The 12837-nt window shown below is 45.2% G+C and overlaps 1 protein-coding gene across 5 annotated transcripts in view; it reads right to left on the bottom strand.

Moving 5' to 3' along the window:
* Positions 1–12837, bottom strand: part of LOC135302833 (uncharacterized) — a 169327-nt gene that overhangs the window by 29720 nt on the left and 126770 nt on the right. For all 5 annotated transcript variants that reach the window (XR_010364408.1, XR_010364409.1, XM_064423776.1 and 2 more), the window contains one exon: positions 83–139. Coding sequence is in view for 3 of the 5 variants with exons in the window: in XM_064423776.1 (XP_064279846.1) it covers positions 83–139 (57 nt within the window). In the remaining 2 variants the exon portion in view is untranslated. The remainder of the gene's footprint in view (positions 1–82; positions 140–12837) is intronic.

Here is a 12837-nt window from a genome sequence, read left to right as displayed (position 1 = left end):
CCAAGACCCAGTACTTTAGCAAGTTACTGCTGAGCATGCTCTGCAGCAGAGGGTTCAAGCTTGGATGACAGGCAGGACTTACCTGAGGTGGCCAAGAAAATGAGAAAATGGAGGATCCAAAGATCCGTGGATTTTGCACCTGAAAAAAAAGTCGAAGTGATGTTGAAGTGAATTTGGAGCCAAGGAAATGCTGTACAAATCCCTGAGAGGCAGTACACAGAGAAACCTGGTAGCCTCTTTTGAGATGAAAACATTTCCAGAGATTTGGATTATTTTGTTTACAGAGATAATACTAGGAATAGTGGAAAAAATGAGCAAGATCTTTTTGCAGATGGAGATTATTTTTTTTTCAGGAAAGCAGTGAAAACTCTATCGTTTGAATCACTTAGAACTTACATCTGTACTCAGTGAAGGAAATGATCCTCTGCTGGTCCCCAGGAGACACACAAAATGAGACCAATTAGGATTTCTCCAGTTCTAAATACAAGGACTGTGCAAAGACATACTTTACCCTTATTATGTTTGAAAGTGAAAATGAATAGTGTGTTCCCCAGCTGAATTAAAATCAGGGCTTGCATTATGTAAAAAAACAGAGAAGATGATGTGTTCTGTCCTTAAAATCTCTGAAAATATGACCAAACCTGATCAGCTGGGAATACCTGTTATGGAGGCCAGTCTTAACAGTGTCCAGTTGATGATGTCTCAGAGGACAGTGAGAATAGCAGATAATCCATCTGGCCATGAGTACATTGCGTTCTACAGGGAAAGAAATTTCACTGAACCAGGGATGTAATTTCAAAAATATGAAACCTCTACCTCTTGTCTATACTGTATTTATCATATCTGATTACCACTCTTTTCCCAGGCACATACTGCTAGTGATCAGAGATTATCCAGACTATTTTACAGCCCAGAGCTTATAAATGGGCCACTTTAATTTCTGGTGTAAAATGGTACATCCTAACTGAACTCACAGAAACTACTTGAATTATAACAACATTACTCTGTTTGGCTCTGAAGTGGGCAGAAGGACAAGGGTCCACAAAGTGTACAGAGTAACCCCACTAATAAACATTAGGCCATGGGATTGCTAGAATTGTGTTCTGGGTTGTCTCATGACACAGAAATAGATGTGACCTGCTGGATGTGCTCACAAAAACACTGCAAAAGGCTTGGAGTTCTGCCCATTCTCATCTACATTTTTCTTCCCAAACCAGTTTTGCTTCATTACTGTTCAAGAAACTGAGAAGGGCTGCTGATAGGAAGAAGCCCTATTAGCAGAGACACCCTCCTGGAGGTGGTAAGGAATAGACATTAGGCTGCTGTCTAAATGATGCAGCAGTCTAGCTGGCCAGGGCTTATTCCTCCTGACATCTGCTTTCTGAGGTACTGCCATCCATATTAGATTCCGTCAAAAACCATTTTGCCACCAAGCTGAGTAGCTTCCTGGGACATGTGTCACTGCAGGGGGCCCACCACATCCCATCCTTTGTCCTGGAGAGATGACATCCACCCTAGCAGCAGGGCCTGGTGGGGGTTATAATGCCTTTGTCCAGAAGCATTGGAGATCATTCCCCCATGGAGATACTCTGCATTTGGGTGGCTAAAATGGAACAAATCAATAATTTGCCACTGCAGAGTTAGAAATGCAGACACTCAGGACATTTGCTCTGAAGCAATCTAACTCAGGAGAGTGTTCCCATCAGGGCTCAGATTCAGAGGTGTCTGAGTGGATGATACTTTTTTAGATGAGTCCAAGGGAAATATATCCTACAGATGGGGCATGGAGAGTTCAGCAGGTGGTAAAGGAGTGACCCCACAAACCAGAGCTATCTTGGGCACATGATATAGTCAGAAGACTCATCTATTTTCAAAATTGAAATTCCTTTTCTGCACCTAAAATAATACATGGCTCTATTGCAGAACCATGTGTTAATTGGTATTTCAATTTGACCAATTTAATTTCAGTTCCTAAATTTTCCATATCATAGATGGTTGGATGCAGCATCCTGCTACTTCAAATGTTGCATAGCATTGCTATGCTCTGTTAAATAACTTCCTTCTTCCTTGCCAGAAATAGCTACATTTCAATAGTAAGTAAAGAGATCTTAACATTTATAGTTTCTAGAGCTTCTAGTTTGGATTGCTGAAATGTATAAACATAAACTTTTTTTGATTTTGCTGTCTGGAGAAGCTGCTATTAATAGGGAGGAGCATCCAGTATGGTCAGTTTAGCCAGTCCACCAGAACCTGTCAGATGAAGGACATTTCTGCCCAGCTACTCTCTCCTCAATGCTTTCTGCTGATCGCGGTATTTAGATGACCTGGAAGACACTACTCTGGAGCCTGAGGAACACAGGATACTTCACTAGTGCTGTTGTAAACTGTGTTTTAGGCTCTTTGACAGAATATTGAGTTGGTTTAGATCTTGAGCAAGCTGAAGGTGTTCCCCTTTCTTAGGGGTCAGCCCACTCAATAACAATGGAGGCTGAGGGACCAGGCAGTCTCTGGCAGGGTGACCAAGGGTATTGCTGCTGGCAGGAGTGTCTGAGGCAGTGAATGTGCCCAGCATGCCAGTGAGCTGTGTTCACTCATCCAAGGGCTGATTTAGCTCAGAGGTGGTTCATGAGACCTTGGCCCCTCTCCAGCTCTAGCCTTTCCCCTTTTCTAAGGAATAATAGCATGGGTTAAAAGCAGAAGGACTGAAGAAAGCACAGCCTTACTTAACCACACATGGAAATAAAGAAATGTCTACAACAATATGGGGAATTAAGGGAGAGGAGGTAAAAGGAAGGAGAGAGATAGAAGAGGGAGGGAAGGAGAGGATGGCAGGGGATCTTTTCCAGCCCTGCTTACAAGGTGCGGGATAATTCATGGCCCTTGTTTACACTGCTCCAGACCACATCACAGACATTCCTGCTTAATGGCTTCCATCTGGAGCAGCCATGTGCTGCCCAGCCTCCCCCTCACCATGCTGCCAGCAGAGGAGTGTCTCCCTCCAGACCTTCCAACCCAACTACCTCTCACAGACTGCCTTCACTGAGGGGGTTGGTGCATGCATCATCTGTCCCCAAGACATTACTGTCACATTTCCATGATCCAAGATAAGGGGGCTGGGATATACCTCAGACAGAGGAAAGACCCATAAACGTGGGGCCCACAGGATGTGCTGGAAATGCAATGCAGGGACACCCAATCATTCTGCACAAGCTCAGCCTAAGTGCAGCAGGGATTATTAGCTCTGGCTCAGCATCAACCCTGCTGGACCTGGGCTGCTACCCAACAGGACTGCTCAAGTGTCTCCACATTGCACCTCCCAGCACTCTGGATTTGGGAGGGTTTATTAGCTTGGGCACAGTGCCAGACATGAGCTGTCTTTCTGAATCTCCATCGTGCTTGAACTGAGTTTCACTGTGCTCAGAGCACTGTGGAAAGACACCTGCTTGGCTCCAAGGGAGTCCAGCTCTGGTCAGTCACTAAAGTACTAAGGCACAGGTACTAAGCCAGCCCTGCTGAATCCAGCAGGATTTGTGTGAATTCTCTCATGTGTCTTTGCACCATGGTTCCCAACCCTCACAGCCCCAGCAGGGTCCTGAAACAACCCCACTGGTTCTACCTGGGCCAGGTTTATCAGGTTGGGATCTACATTTGGCAGAAGTGGCAAAGCTGCTCAGAAATCTGAACCAGATCTGGAAGCAGCAAGGCCACAGTCACACAGTGCAGCACAAAGCCTCCGTTTCTGAGTCCTGCCAGACCTGGTCTGGCTCTACTTTCTCTGCATCTGCAGCAAAGACTGAAGGGCAGAGACAGAGCTGTGTGTGGGCTCCACGACCAAAACAGAGAGGATGGTGGAAGTCAAAGGTGCACAGTAGACTGGAATGGCCAAAGGAGACAGTAGCAGAATCTGCTGCAGATCTGAGTGAGCTGCATTCAGAGGATCCAGCCTCCAGCTGACCCACAAGACAGCAAATGCAGCCTGCAAACTGAATTTAGACTATCATGACATGCAGAATATTCAGTGAAGTTGGAATCAAACCCAGGCTACCACAGCAGTTAAAAGTTAATTTATTTATTGAGTGTCCTACAAGGTCTTGGAGGTGAGATCATGGGTTAAAGGGAGAGACATGGGAAGATCAGCTTCTCACTCTGCTCTCTTTGTTTGTGTCATGCTTTCTCTCAAACTCATTCTCTCAGCTAAGCAATACATTCCCAGCATCTGTCGAGTTTGATCTGCTCTAAGCTCCAATGAGAGGCAAAAGAGGAGCTGAGATGGGAATGAAACAGAATCCCAGTCTGTGACGAGGCACTGAGACTCCTCACTGCGCCCCATGCGGGTTGCCCTGTCATAAATCATCATTTGTCAAATTCAATAAGCATCCTTAACACAAAAATGATGCTATCTCCTGGGAGCCTCAAGTGCCTGAAATTTTGCACAGATGTGGAGATACAAAAATATAAGGGAAGAGGGGAGGACAGGGGGGAGAGGGAAGGAGGACAGATTTTGCATGGCAGAAAGGGTGTTCTCTACGCTCTGTTCCATTCCCATCCTGTTGCCCTCCACCGCACTGCCACACGTGCAGCCATGTATGCTGTATTCCTGGGAACACTACAGACCCAGCTCCTGGCACATCTTCTGCATACTCTAAAAGGAGAAAGCAGGCTGTGTATGCAATATGGAAAATCCATCTACTTTGGGGGTCACAAGCCTACCACAAAAAGCTTCCCTGCTAGCCCAGAGACGTGGATGGCAGGAGGCCTGGGGGATGGCGCCCTGCTTTGGACAGAAGAGGTCATGAGGCACTTTCATTAGAAATCCTGCTGCTGCCATTTCCACTCCCTGCCAGCAACATGAGAGCTGTAGATTTGGTTAGACACCATCCCTTACTGTGCAACAACAGGAGGCTGGAGAATAGGGCCACCTCGGGGGGTTCAGCTGTGAAATCTCACTCCTCAGTGGAATGTGCTGCACTCTGGCCAGAGCCAGGGACCAGCACTGTTGTAAGAAAAGACTGAGTGCAGGCTGCTGTGACCACTGAAGCTTGAAAGCAGGCTCCATTTACACACACACAGGTTGCATTGCACCATACATTACCTATACTTAAAATGGCACATATAAAAAGGATATATGCAAGCACCCACAACCATTTTGTCTCCCCCTCAGGACTACAGTGCCTGTCTCCAAAACACAAAGAGAGAGTCTCTGAAGCTGCTTGAGCTGAAGTAGCACACAGAGGTGACATGCCAGCATCCTCTGCAGATCAGGCAACCATGGGACACAGATCATGACATACTGTCACGACCAGCTGAATCTTAGTCCAGCTGGCTGAAAGGCATCCCAGACAGGGTCCTGCTTATGTGACATACACCAGCACGACTGATATCTGGGCCAGGGAGGATAAAGTAGGCTCGAACAGCCACACTCTGGGGCTTTTGCAAATGAGATTTGGGCACAGGGAGACAGTGCACTGCTCCTTGGTCGATGGCATGTTCACAGGCAGGCCAAGCTGCACAGCTTTCTTTGCACTTGCTCACACACCCTTGTTGCCAATGAATCATTCAGGTCACTGCAGACAAATCTCTAACCACCTATCACCATTTATCCTTCTAAGATATGTGCTACAGAGCAACCATTTTAGAAAGAGTGTGAAGTATTCTGAAACCTTTTCCAGAGGGTATTTGAATGCCTCTTCTTGCTGAGCCACACAGATACCCTGGTACCACAAACAAATTGCTGAAGTAGCAGAGGGAAAGTATAAAACCACATTAAAATTCCAAATAAATATGAAAAATACCTTCAGTAGATAAATATGCCTTGACTTTGAAGGTCAGAGTATTGATCCATCTGAAGGCTAGAAGCAAGTACTTTGTGCTGCACTTGTGATCCTCCAGTTGCAGTTATTATTATTATTGGCATTATTCTAGCAGTAGCAGCACCTCAAGGACCTATTCAGGATCCAGATGCCATTACAAAAGGGACACTGAATTCAAATGAAGAGATTTGTGATTTAACAGTCTGATTCAAAACAAAGCCAAACTCCACATGACAAAGCAAACACAGCAAATCTTTGTGAATCAAGCTCAGTGTGGCACTGCAGCCAGACTGCTGCCAGCACCCAAGCCAGGATGTCAGAGGAGCTGTAGGGTCTCTGTACTGTACCACAGTCCTTCTGGGACTGGAGCGTTGATACACCCAGGGATTAAGCCCATCATGTAAGCAGCACATAAATCACAGATCTGTGCACTTGAACTACCTTTGGGGATGCTCCTCTTTTCCATCAAAAAATTCTGCTTGAGGAAAAAGAGAGGAACAAGGGTATTTGGAACAAGGACCAGCCTCCTGATGCCACCACAGCTCTGACAATACGCCTGATGCCAGGTGGTCCCCAAACAGCCACTTCACCCACAGGCAGGTGGAAGGTGCGTGCCTGTGCACTCACTGCAGGCATGCCCAGATGGAGAGTGTGTGCCCCGAGCCACCGCTGCAGGCAGGCACCGCTGCAGGCAGGCACCGCTGCAGGCTGCACCGTGCAGCCTCTCCAGGCGTGGCACATGTGCTGTGCCTGGCTGGCTGCTGCCCCCGCACACCCCGCGTGGTCAGCACTCACCCTGCATGGACCTGCCTGCTGCCCTGGCAGCTGCAGGACGGCACCTGCAGCCCAAGGCAAACACATCTCTGCTCAGAAATGCAAGAGGACTAATTTGAACCTACGCACATGAAGAGGAGGAAAAGGGAAGCACAGAGAGATGGGTTGCAGCAGAAGCAGCGGGAATTCCTGGGAATGGGGTATTTGTTGAGGCTGATCACATTTCTCCAGCAGCAGTGGGTTAACCTGAGTTAACCCAAGGAAAGCTAGCTTGGGTGTGCCTCTGTGTTCTGCAAAAACACTCCACAAATCCAGTTAGAAGAGTATGCCCAGAGAAACCTCCTAAAAGACAGACTATGCTATTATATAGGTCAGTTATTTCAGACATGGAAATGATTAGCTGAAACTGGGGGAGACTAACCTTAAAGAATAAATCAAATCAACTCTTTCCCCCACCATAATTCCTTGAAAATAGCTTTCCAACAAGATAAAGCTGTCTTTTTTTTTTTTTTTTTTTTTTTTTTTACACCTGCAGTGAGATACCAAACTCAATGGCTGCTGGTGTTACTCATCTGAGTCTTGCCTAACTTAAGTCTTAAGCCAAGTAAATTCTGTTTGGTGAAAGAAGTAAATATTTTTCTTTAGACTACCTTTCAAGGAAAGAAAGCCTATGTGAGTGTACTGCCTACACACCTTTCTCCTTGTTACCCTTTCAACACTGTGATTAGTTGCAGTCCAATTCACAGAACCTTCAGGCAATTAAATCCCAGGAAAAACCTCATGCAATAAGTTTCAAGAAAATGAATGGCTGGATCAAGTACTGCAACCCAAATTTGTATCTCCACAGAGTTCTGGAATTGGGGCAAAATCTAACTGCAGCACATTCTGTTAGCAGCCAGCTGACCAGTGAGCCTGTACTGGTGCCCAGCTGGAACACAGGCTACTTGTGTGTGTGCAGTCTCCTACCCAAGTGGGGTGTTGTAAAGATGTAGAGATTACATGGGCTACTGTACAAACAAGGGAGTTGTAGGCAGTGAGTCAACAGGAGATGAAGCATCATTCATTTACAGAAGATTCCATCAGTGGCACCCATTCAAAGCTGTTTGAAGGTCTGCACTGCCAGAGGCAAACTCAATAAAGACTAATTGATAAATTACAGAGTGTCTGTAACTCTGATATTAATTCAGGATGGGAAAGGAAAAGATGTATGTAAATATTTTTCACACACGGTTCCACAATTAATGAACACGATGGTCACACCATACACATACCCACATATCTCTGTTCATATCCTTCATTTCTCCTAAGCCCCCAGGGTACAGATAGCAAAAGTTCACAAACACAAAGCAAAGGTCATGATGCTGACAAGATATCTTTATTGCTAGACAACTTCCCAACCCACCCATGATAAATTAAGGCCCTTATTCCTGCTTAACCCATAACCTTTGTAGTAGACCCTGAAGGTCAGCCATGGTAAGTTTTCCAACCTGGGGATGGGGGCAGATATAAGATCCACACTCAGAGGTCCCTTCTCTTCCTATCTAATGTGCAAATCAGTTCACAGAGCCTCAGGTGTATATCCATACCCCCCACACACAACACAGACACGCAGGATACTTGCACAAATGCACTGCAGTGGAAATAAAGCTAATAGTTTACATGCAAACACACGCCCAGACATGTGCTCCATCCTGGAGATGCCCCCTCCCCCTCACACTTTACACATTATATAAGAATTTTATTCTGTAGTATGCTCTGAAGAAGGCGGCATTTTGCCAGATTTCAAAATGGCCTCATTTATCACCTAAATCCCCTACGAAAGCTAGGAAATAGGGTGTGTAAAACAGCCCAGATTAATGAGGCTGCATCTACATCTTAATAGCTTTTGTGTGTGCACAGTACTTCAAGCTGTGCTTGTGAGCAGTGTGTATTTCTGTGGTTTATGGACTTTCTTTTCTTCATCTTACCAGGTACGTCTATGTGTGCTGCTGTTCCTGACTAATGCTGTGTGCTGCACTGCCTGTGCCCAGCACATAAAACCTCCTTCCCTGGCTGTAGCTGGTTATGCTGCATGCAGGTGGAATTGTCCCTGTGAGCACTTCCCAGTTTGCAAATGTGATCTGAGTAGGGACCCTGTTTATGCCAGGGCTTTGATATCCATCGGTATACTTTTGTGCATGTTAAAGTCACCACTTCCGTGCTGGCTCCTTAGGCAACAGGGGCCTACATTTCTTCTCTGTGTTAGGGGAATTTCATTTTGATGCTATATATAAGAATTCTGGTGAAGTAATTAACAGAAGCCTCCAGAGGATTCGTTATGAAAACAAGGCACCACGTGCCAGATTCAGAGGAACCTTGTACTCCTTGCAAACTCCTCCAGGCAAGGAAGATATTGCAGCTTCAAAGGAAACATAACCCAGGGCAGGGAACAGCAAGCACCAATGAGGTCCGTTTCTCAGTCCTTGAAAACAGCTTTAGCAGAAAGCTGGAAAATGCAGCAAATTGAAAAAGGACGTTCCAGATGGGATCACAAAAGAAAAGGGCATCAGTTCCATTGACAGTGAAGATTAATTTTGAAATTACATACCAAAAAACTCTTCTAAGAGCATTTGACCTGTGTCAATCTAGTGGCTCCAATCATCCCTTATGTAGGACAGAGGCAACATTTGGAAATTCCCCTTACAGAGTTTATCCTACGGCTCTTTCTTAGCTCCTTCTCTCTGGATTTTTTTTCATCCTTTCCTGATCCATTTCTCCTTCTATGTCTCTGATGAGAAACTGCTGCTGCTCCCTTCCCTCCCCCCTCTCTCCCCCTGTCTGCTGTCAGCCATTTCACTTGGCTTTTTCTGCTCTTGCATTCACCAGAGCTGAATTCAGTGACAGCCTCTTGGCAATTTCCCTTTGCTGGTGACTCAGGTAATTGGATCTGGTGCCTTGGGGAGCTGCCAAGCATGATGTCACAGCTCTGCAGAAAAAAATATCCTATGTAATTGCTTGATACACTGGCTAATGTCTCATCTCAGTGGAGGGAAGAACTCTGAGTTTGGGGGTTGCCAAGATTTCAGAGACTTGGGACTCTGTGGTCGAAGTCAATAAAGAATTACCAGTATTTTTTTGTTTACACACGTTCTGGCTTGTTTACTATGTGCATATTAACTCTCCCCCGACCAGGGAGTCTCAATGTTCATAATAAATACTGCAGTCCCTTTAAAAAAAGGGAAGGACTGCAAACCTTTCATTAAACAAAAGAAAATGGGAATGAAACATCAATACAGTACAAGAAGGAACAGCTTTATGCACAATGGTGTAAGCCTGCATCAGGGTTTATTCTGTCCTTTAATAACATTTGCACACCAGCACTTAAATGCACTTGGATCCGTGCTTTCTTCCAAGACTGCAGGAAGACACCTGTCTTTTCCTAGCTGCAAGGAATGGATTTGGAGGACAGGTTAGGGATCAGAAGGGATCAATGTTAGTCTCAGGGTAGATATGAGACTGTATCTGAAATTCATTAAGTGAAGCAGCAAGACGAGAATGAGCTAATGGGTGATTCTTGCTAACACACTAATAAAATGGAACTGAAAGTTTCTGGCTCTTCCCTAAACTGCCCCATCTTGTTTGGAAAAGAAACCCTTGGGAATTTAGTATTCAGAAGAAGCAAACTGTTCCAAGTTCTGCTTTTCAGATGTTTTGTGTTGGTCTTCCTTCTTTTGTAGACTTAAGGAATCCCGCCAGCAAGGATCAGGTGTAGTGAGATTTTTGGACCTCGGCTCTCTTCCCACAGTTCATCTGCAAGGCTGAATCCATTGCTAGAGGTATTGATTTCTGTGCCAAGAGGAGGGAATGGGAGTATGAGAACTCAGAAAGGAAATCTTTGATTCTCTTCACTGCATGAAACATTTTCCCCAAGTAAAATAGGACCTGGCTTGGCTTGCAAATGCCCCAAAAGACCTCACAAGAAAATTTAAGCCTTGTGTAAGATATTATCTGCTCTAGATCTCCAGTATGAACACAGGTTAACTGCAAGAGTGTTTTTGTCCTCTCCACTACTGCAGCTGGAGTGATGTTGAATAACCTGGAAGACTTGGCAAGTCCTGAGAAACAATTAATCATTTTTTGATAGGTCACATTTTCCAGCTAGAAAATATCTGTCCCGACTTTCCACCATGCTCTGGCCATTTCAGCAGATGATAATTACTATTCCACTGAGCTGGTTCTCACACAAGCACAAATATCATATTCCTCAGCTCTCTGTCATAGGTATTTGTCCAGGCAGGTCATCAAATTTGGGTAGATCTCCTGCTGTGTTCTCCAACACCCTTGTATTGCTAATCCTGCCAGTCTAGGCCGTCCCTGGACTCCTGTGGCTTTGATGAAGGGATGAAGCTTCCAAAATTGCTGCATTAGTCCAGCCCTCCTGGAGTGACTCACCAGTTTAGTTTCCCCTGTAGGTGTGAGACCTGTGCATTACTTCAGCTCTTCTGGGTGGCTTGGAAATTATTTTGAGAGAGTCTGGAATAAAGGCAAGAGGGTTTCAGTTCCCATTTTTCCAGACTCTTGCCTCCTCACCCTCTGCCTTCCGATGGCACACTGTTATATAGGGATCTAAATGGTACCACAGCAGCAGAAACCTGCCATGCAGATGGCACCACTCCACTTCTGGAAAAGGTACTAGAGCTCTTGCTGAGGAGAAGAGGCCACACCTACCTAGCCTCTCTTTAGGACCTCAGGTATCCACAATGTATTTAGCTGGCTTGTCCCAGTGACACCACTCAGACCTTGCCAGCACAGCTGATATCAGCAGGACACAGTTCAGCTACCTAGAAGAATTGTCAGATGGAAGCCTCTTCAACTGATAAGGAACTAGCAATGGCCTTAGAATGACTTTTTTAAAAAGGGGGAGGGAAATACAAATTTTCATCACTTCTCTTATTACGGCAATTGAAGTACTAAGTGGAGAAGCAATATGCTCTAGAGAAACCATTTGTTGAGAAGTCTCCCTCTGTCCCTCAAGGGACAAGCCTCCCTCACAGCTGCACGGGGATGTCCACTGCCATTTCCAGGACTACACATATAACCAGTAGTGTATCCCCTCAAAAAAAAAATGTACAAGCATGTATGATTTGTGACATGAAACACAAATCCATACCATTTTAGCATCTCAGATCTCCTCCTTAGATCAGCTGAGATGTTCAGTCTAGTCATTCAGATATTTATTGCTTCTGATTTCTCCACTTGAAATTCTCAGTCAACCAACAGAAGTTGTGTATGGATGTAAGGACTTGGAAATAACAAGTGACCTGTGAATAATATTCATGAGTGCAAAAAAGCACTGCTATACCATGACAAGGCATCAGCACAACAGGGAAATATGAATACCTTATTTGGGAGCTGGTGTGAACTCAGAGGAAGATAACACTAGCAGTAGAGCATACAAGGGAAAACAAGCTATTCCCAGTGAAAGGAGTGGATCCAAAGGCAGCCTGGCTAACTGCCCTCAAAACCACTTTAGGAGACTCCAGTCTGCCAGTCTGAAGACAGGGTGAACATATAGAATGGGGCACCAAGATCAAATCAACAGATATAGCCAAAAAGAGCAAGCTGACTACATACTCAGCCCTAGGGTGGAGAACAATTACAGCAGCTGACTGCCTCGGCAAGCCCAGAGATCAAAGCATTATTAATGACTGCCATTATAACCATTAGCATAGTGCCCAGTAGTTCTGGTCAAGGAGCAGTACCTTACTGTGTTAGCCAGTGTGCAAACAGAGAAGAAAAGAATGGGCCTTGCCCAAGGAATGCTGATTTCAATATTAAATATGAGACAGCTACAAAAGGAATGAAGGGGACAAAGAACCAATAGTGTTAGAAGAAAGTGATAGAAGACAGAGAAAGATGCTTGGAATCCAGACCAAAAACTTGGCTACCTCCAGGGCAGCCTCTCAATTACCTGGAAACAAGCAGGTAGCTTAAAGGTCTTTACAATGCACTCTGGTTTTTTTAATTCACTGAGATGGTTTATAGAGGTGCCAGATATCCATGGTTTGTCTTTAAAACAGCAGCTGAAGGCATGTTTTCGTTAGTCAGAGTAAAGAGAGGAGAGTTAATCTCCACCTGGAAAAAGGCTGATTGAACTGTGGACACTGCAGGTGCTCTCCATGCTTTCCTGCACATGCTGCCTGTTCCAATGCTGCCCACGAGACAGAGACCACGTGTAATGTCCCCCTGCAACCAGGGAAATTACACTACCTGT

This window comes from Passer domesticus, chromosome 6 (genome assembly GCF_036417665.1).
Source record: "Passer domesticus isolate bPasDom1 chromosome 6, bPasDom1.hap1, whole genome shotgun sequence".
NCBI lineage: Eukaryota > Metazoa > Chordata > Aves > Passeriformes > Passeridae > Passer > Passer domesticus.
The sequence above is the reverse complement of the archived record's forward strand: the minus strand, read 5'-3'. Positions and strand labels throughout refer to the sequence as shown.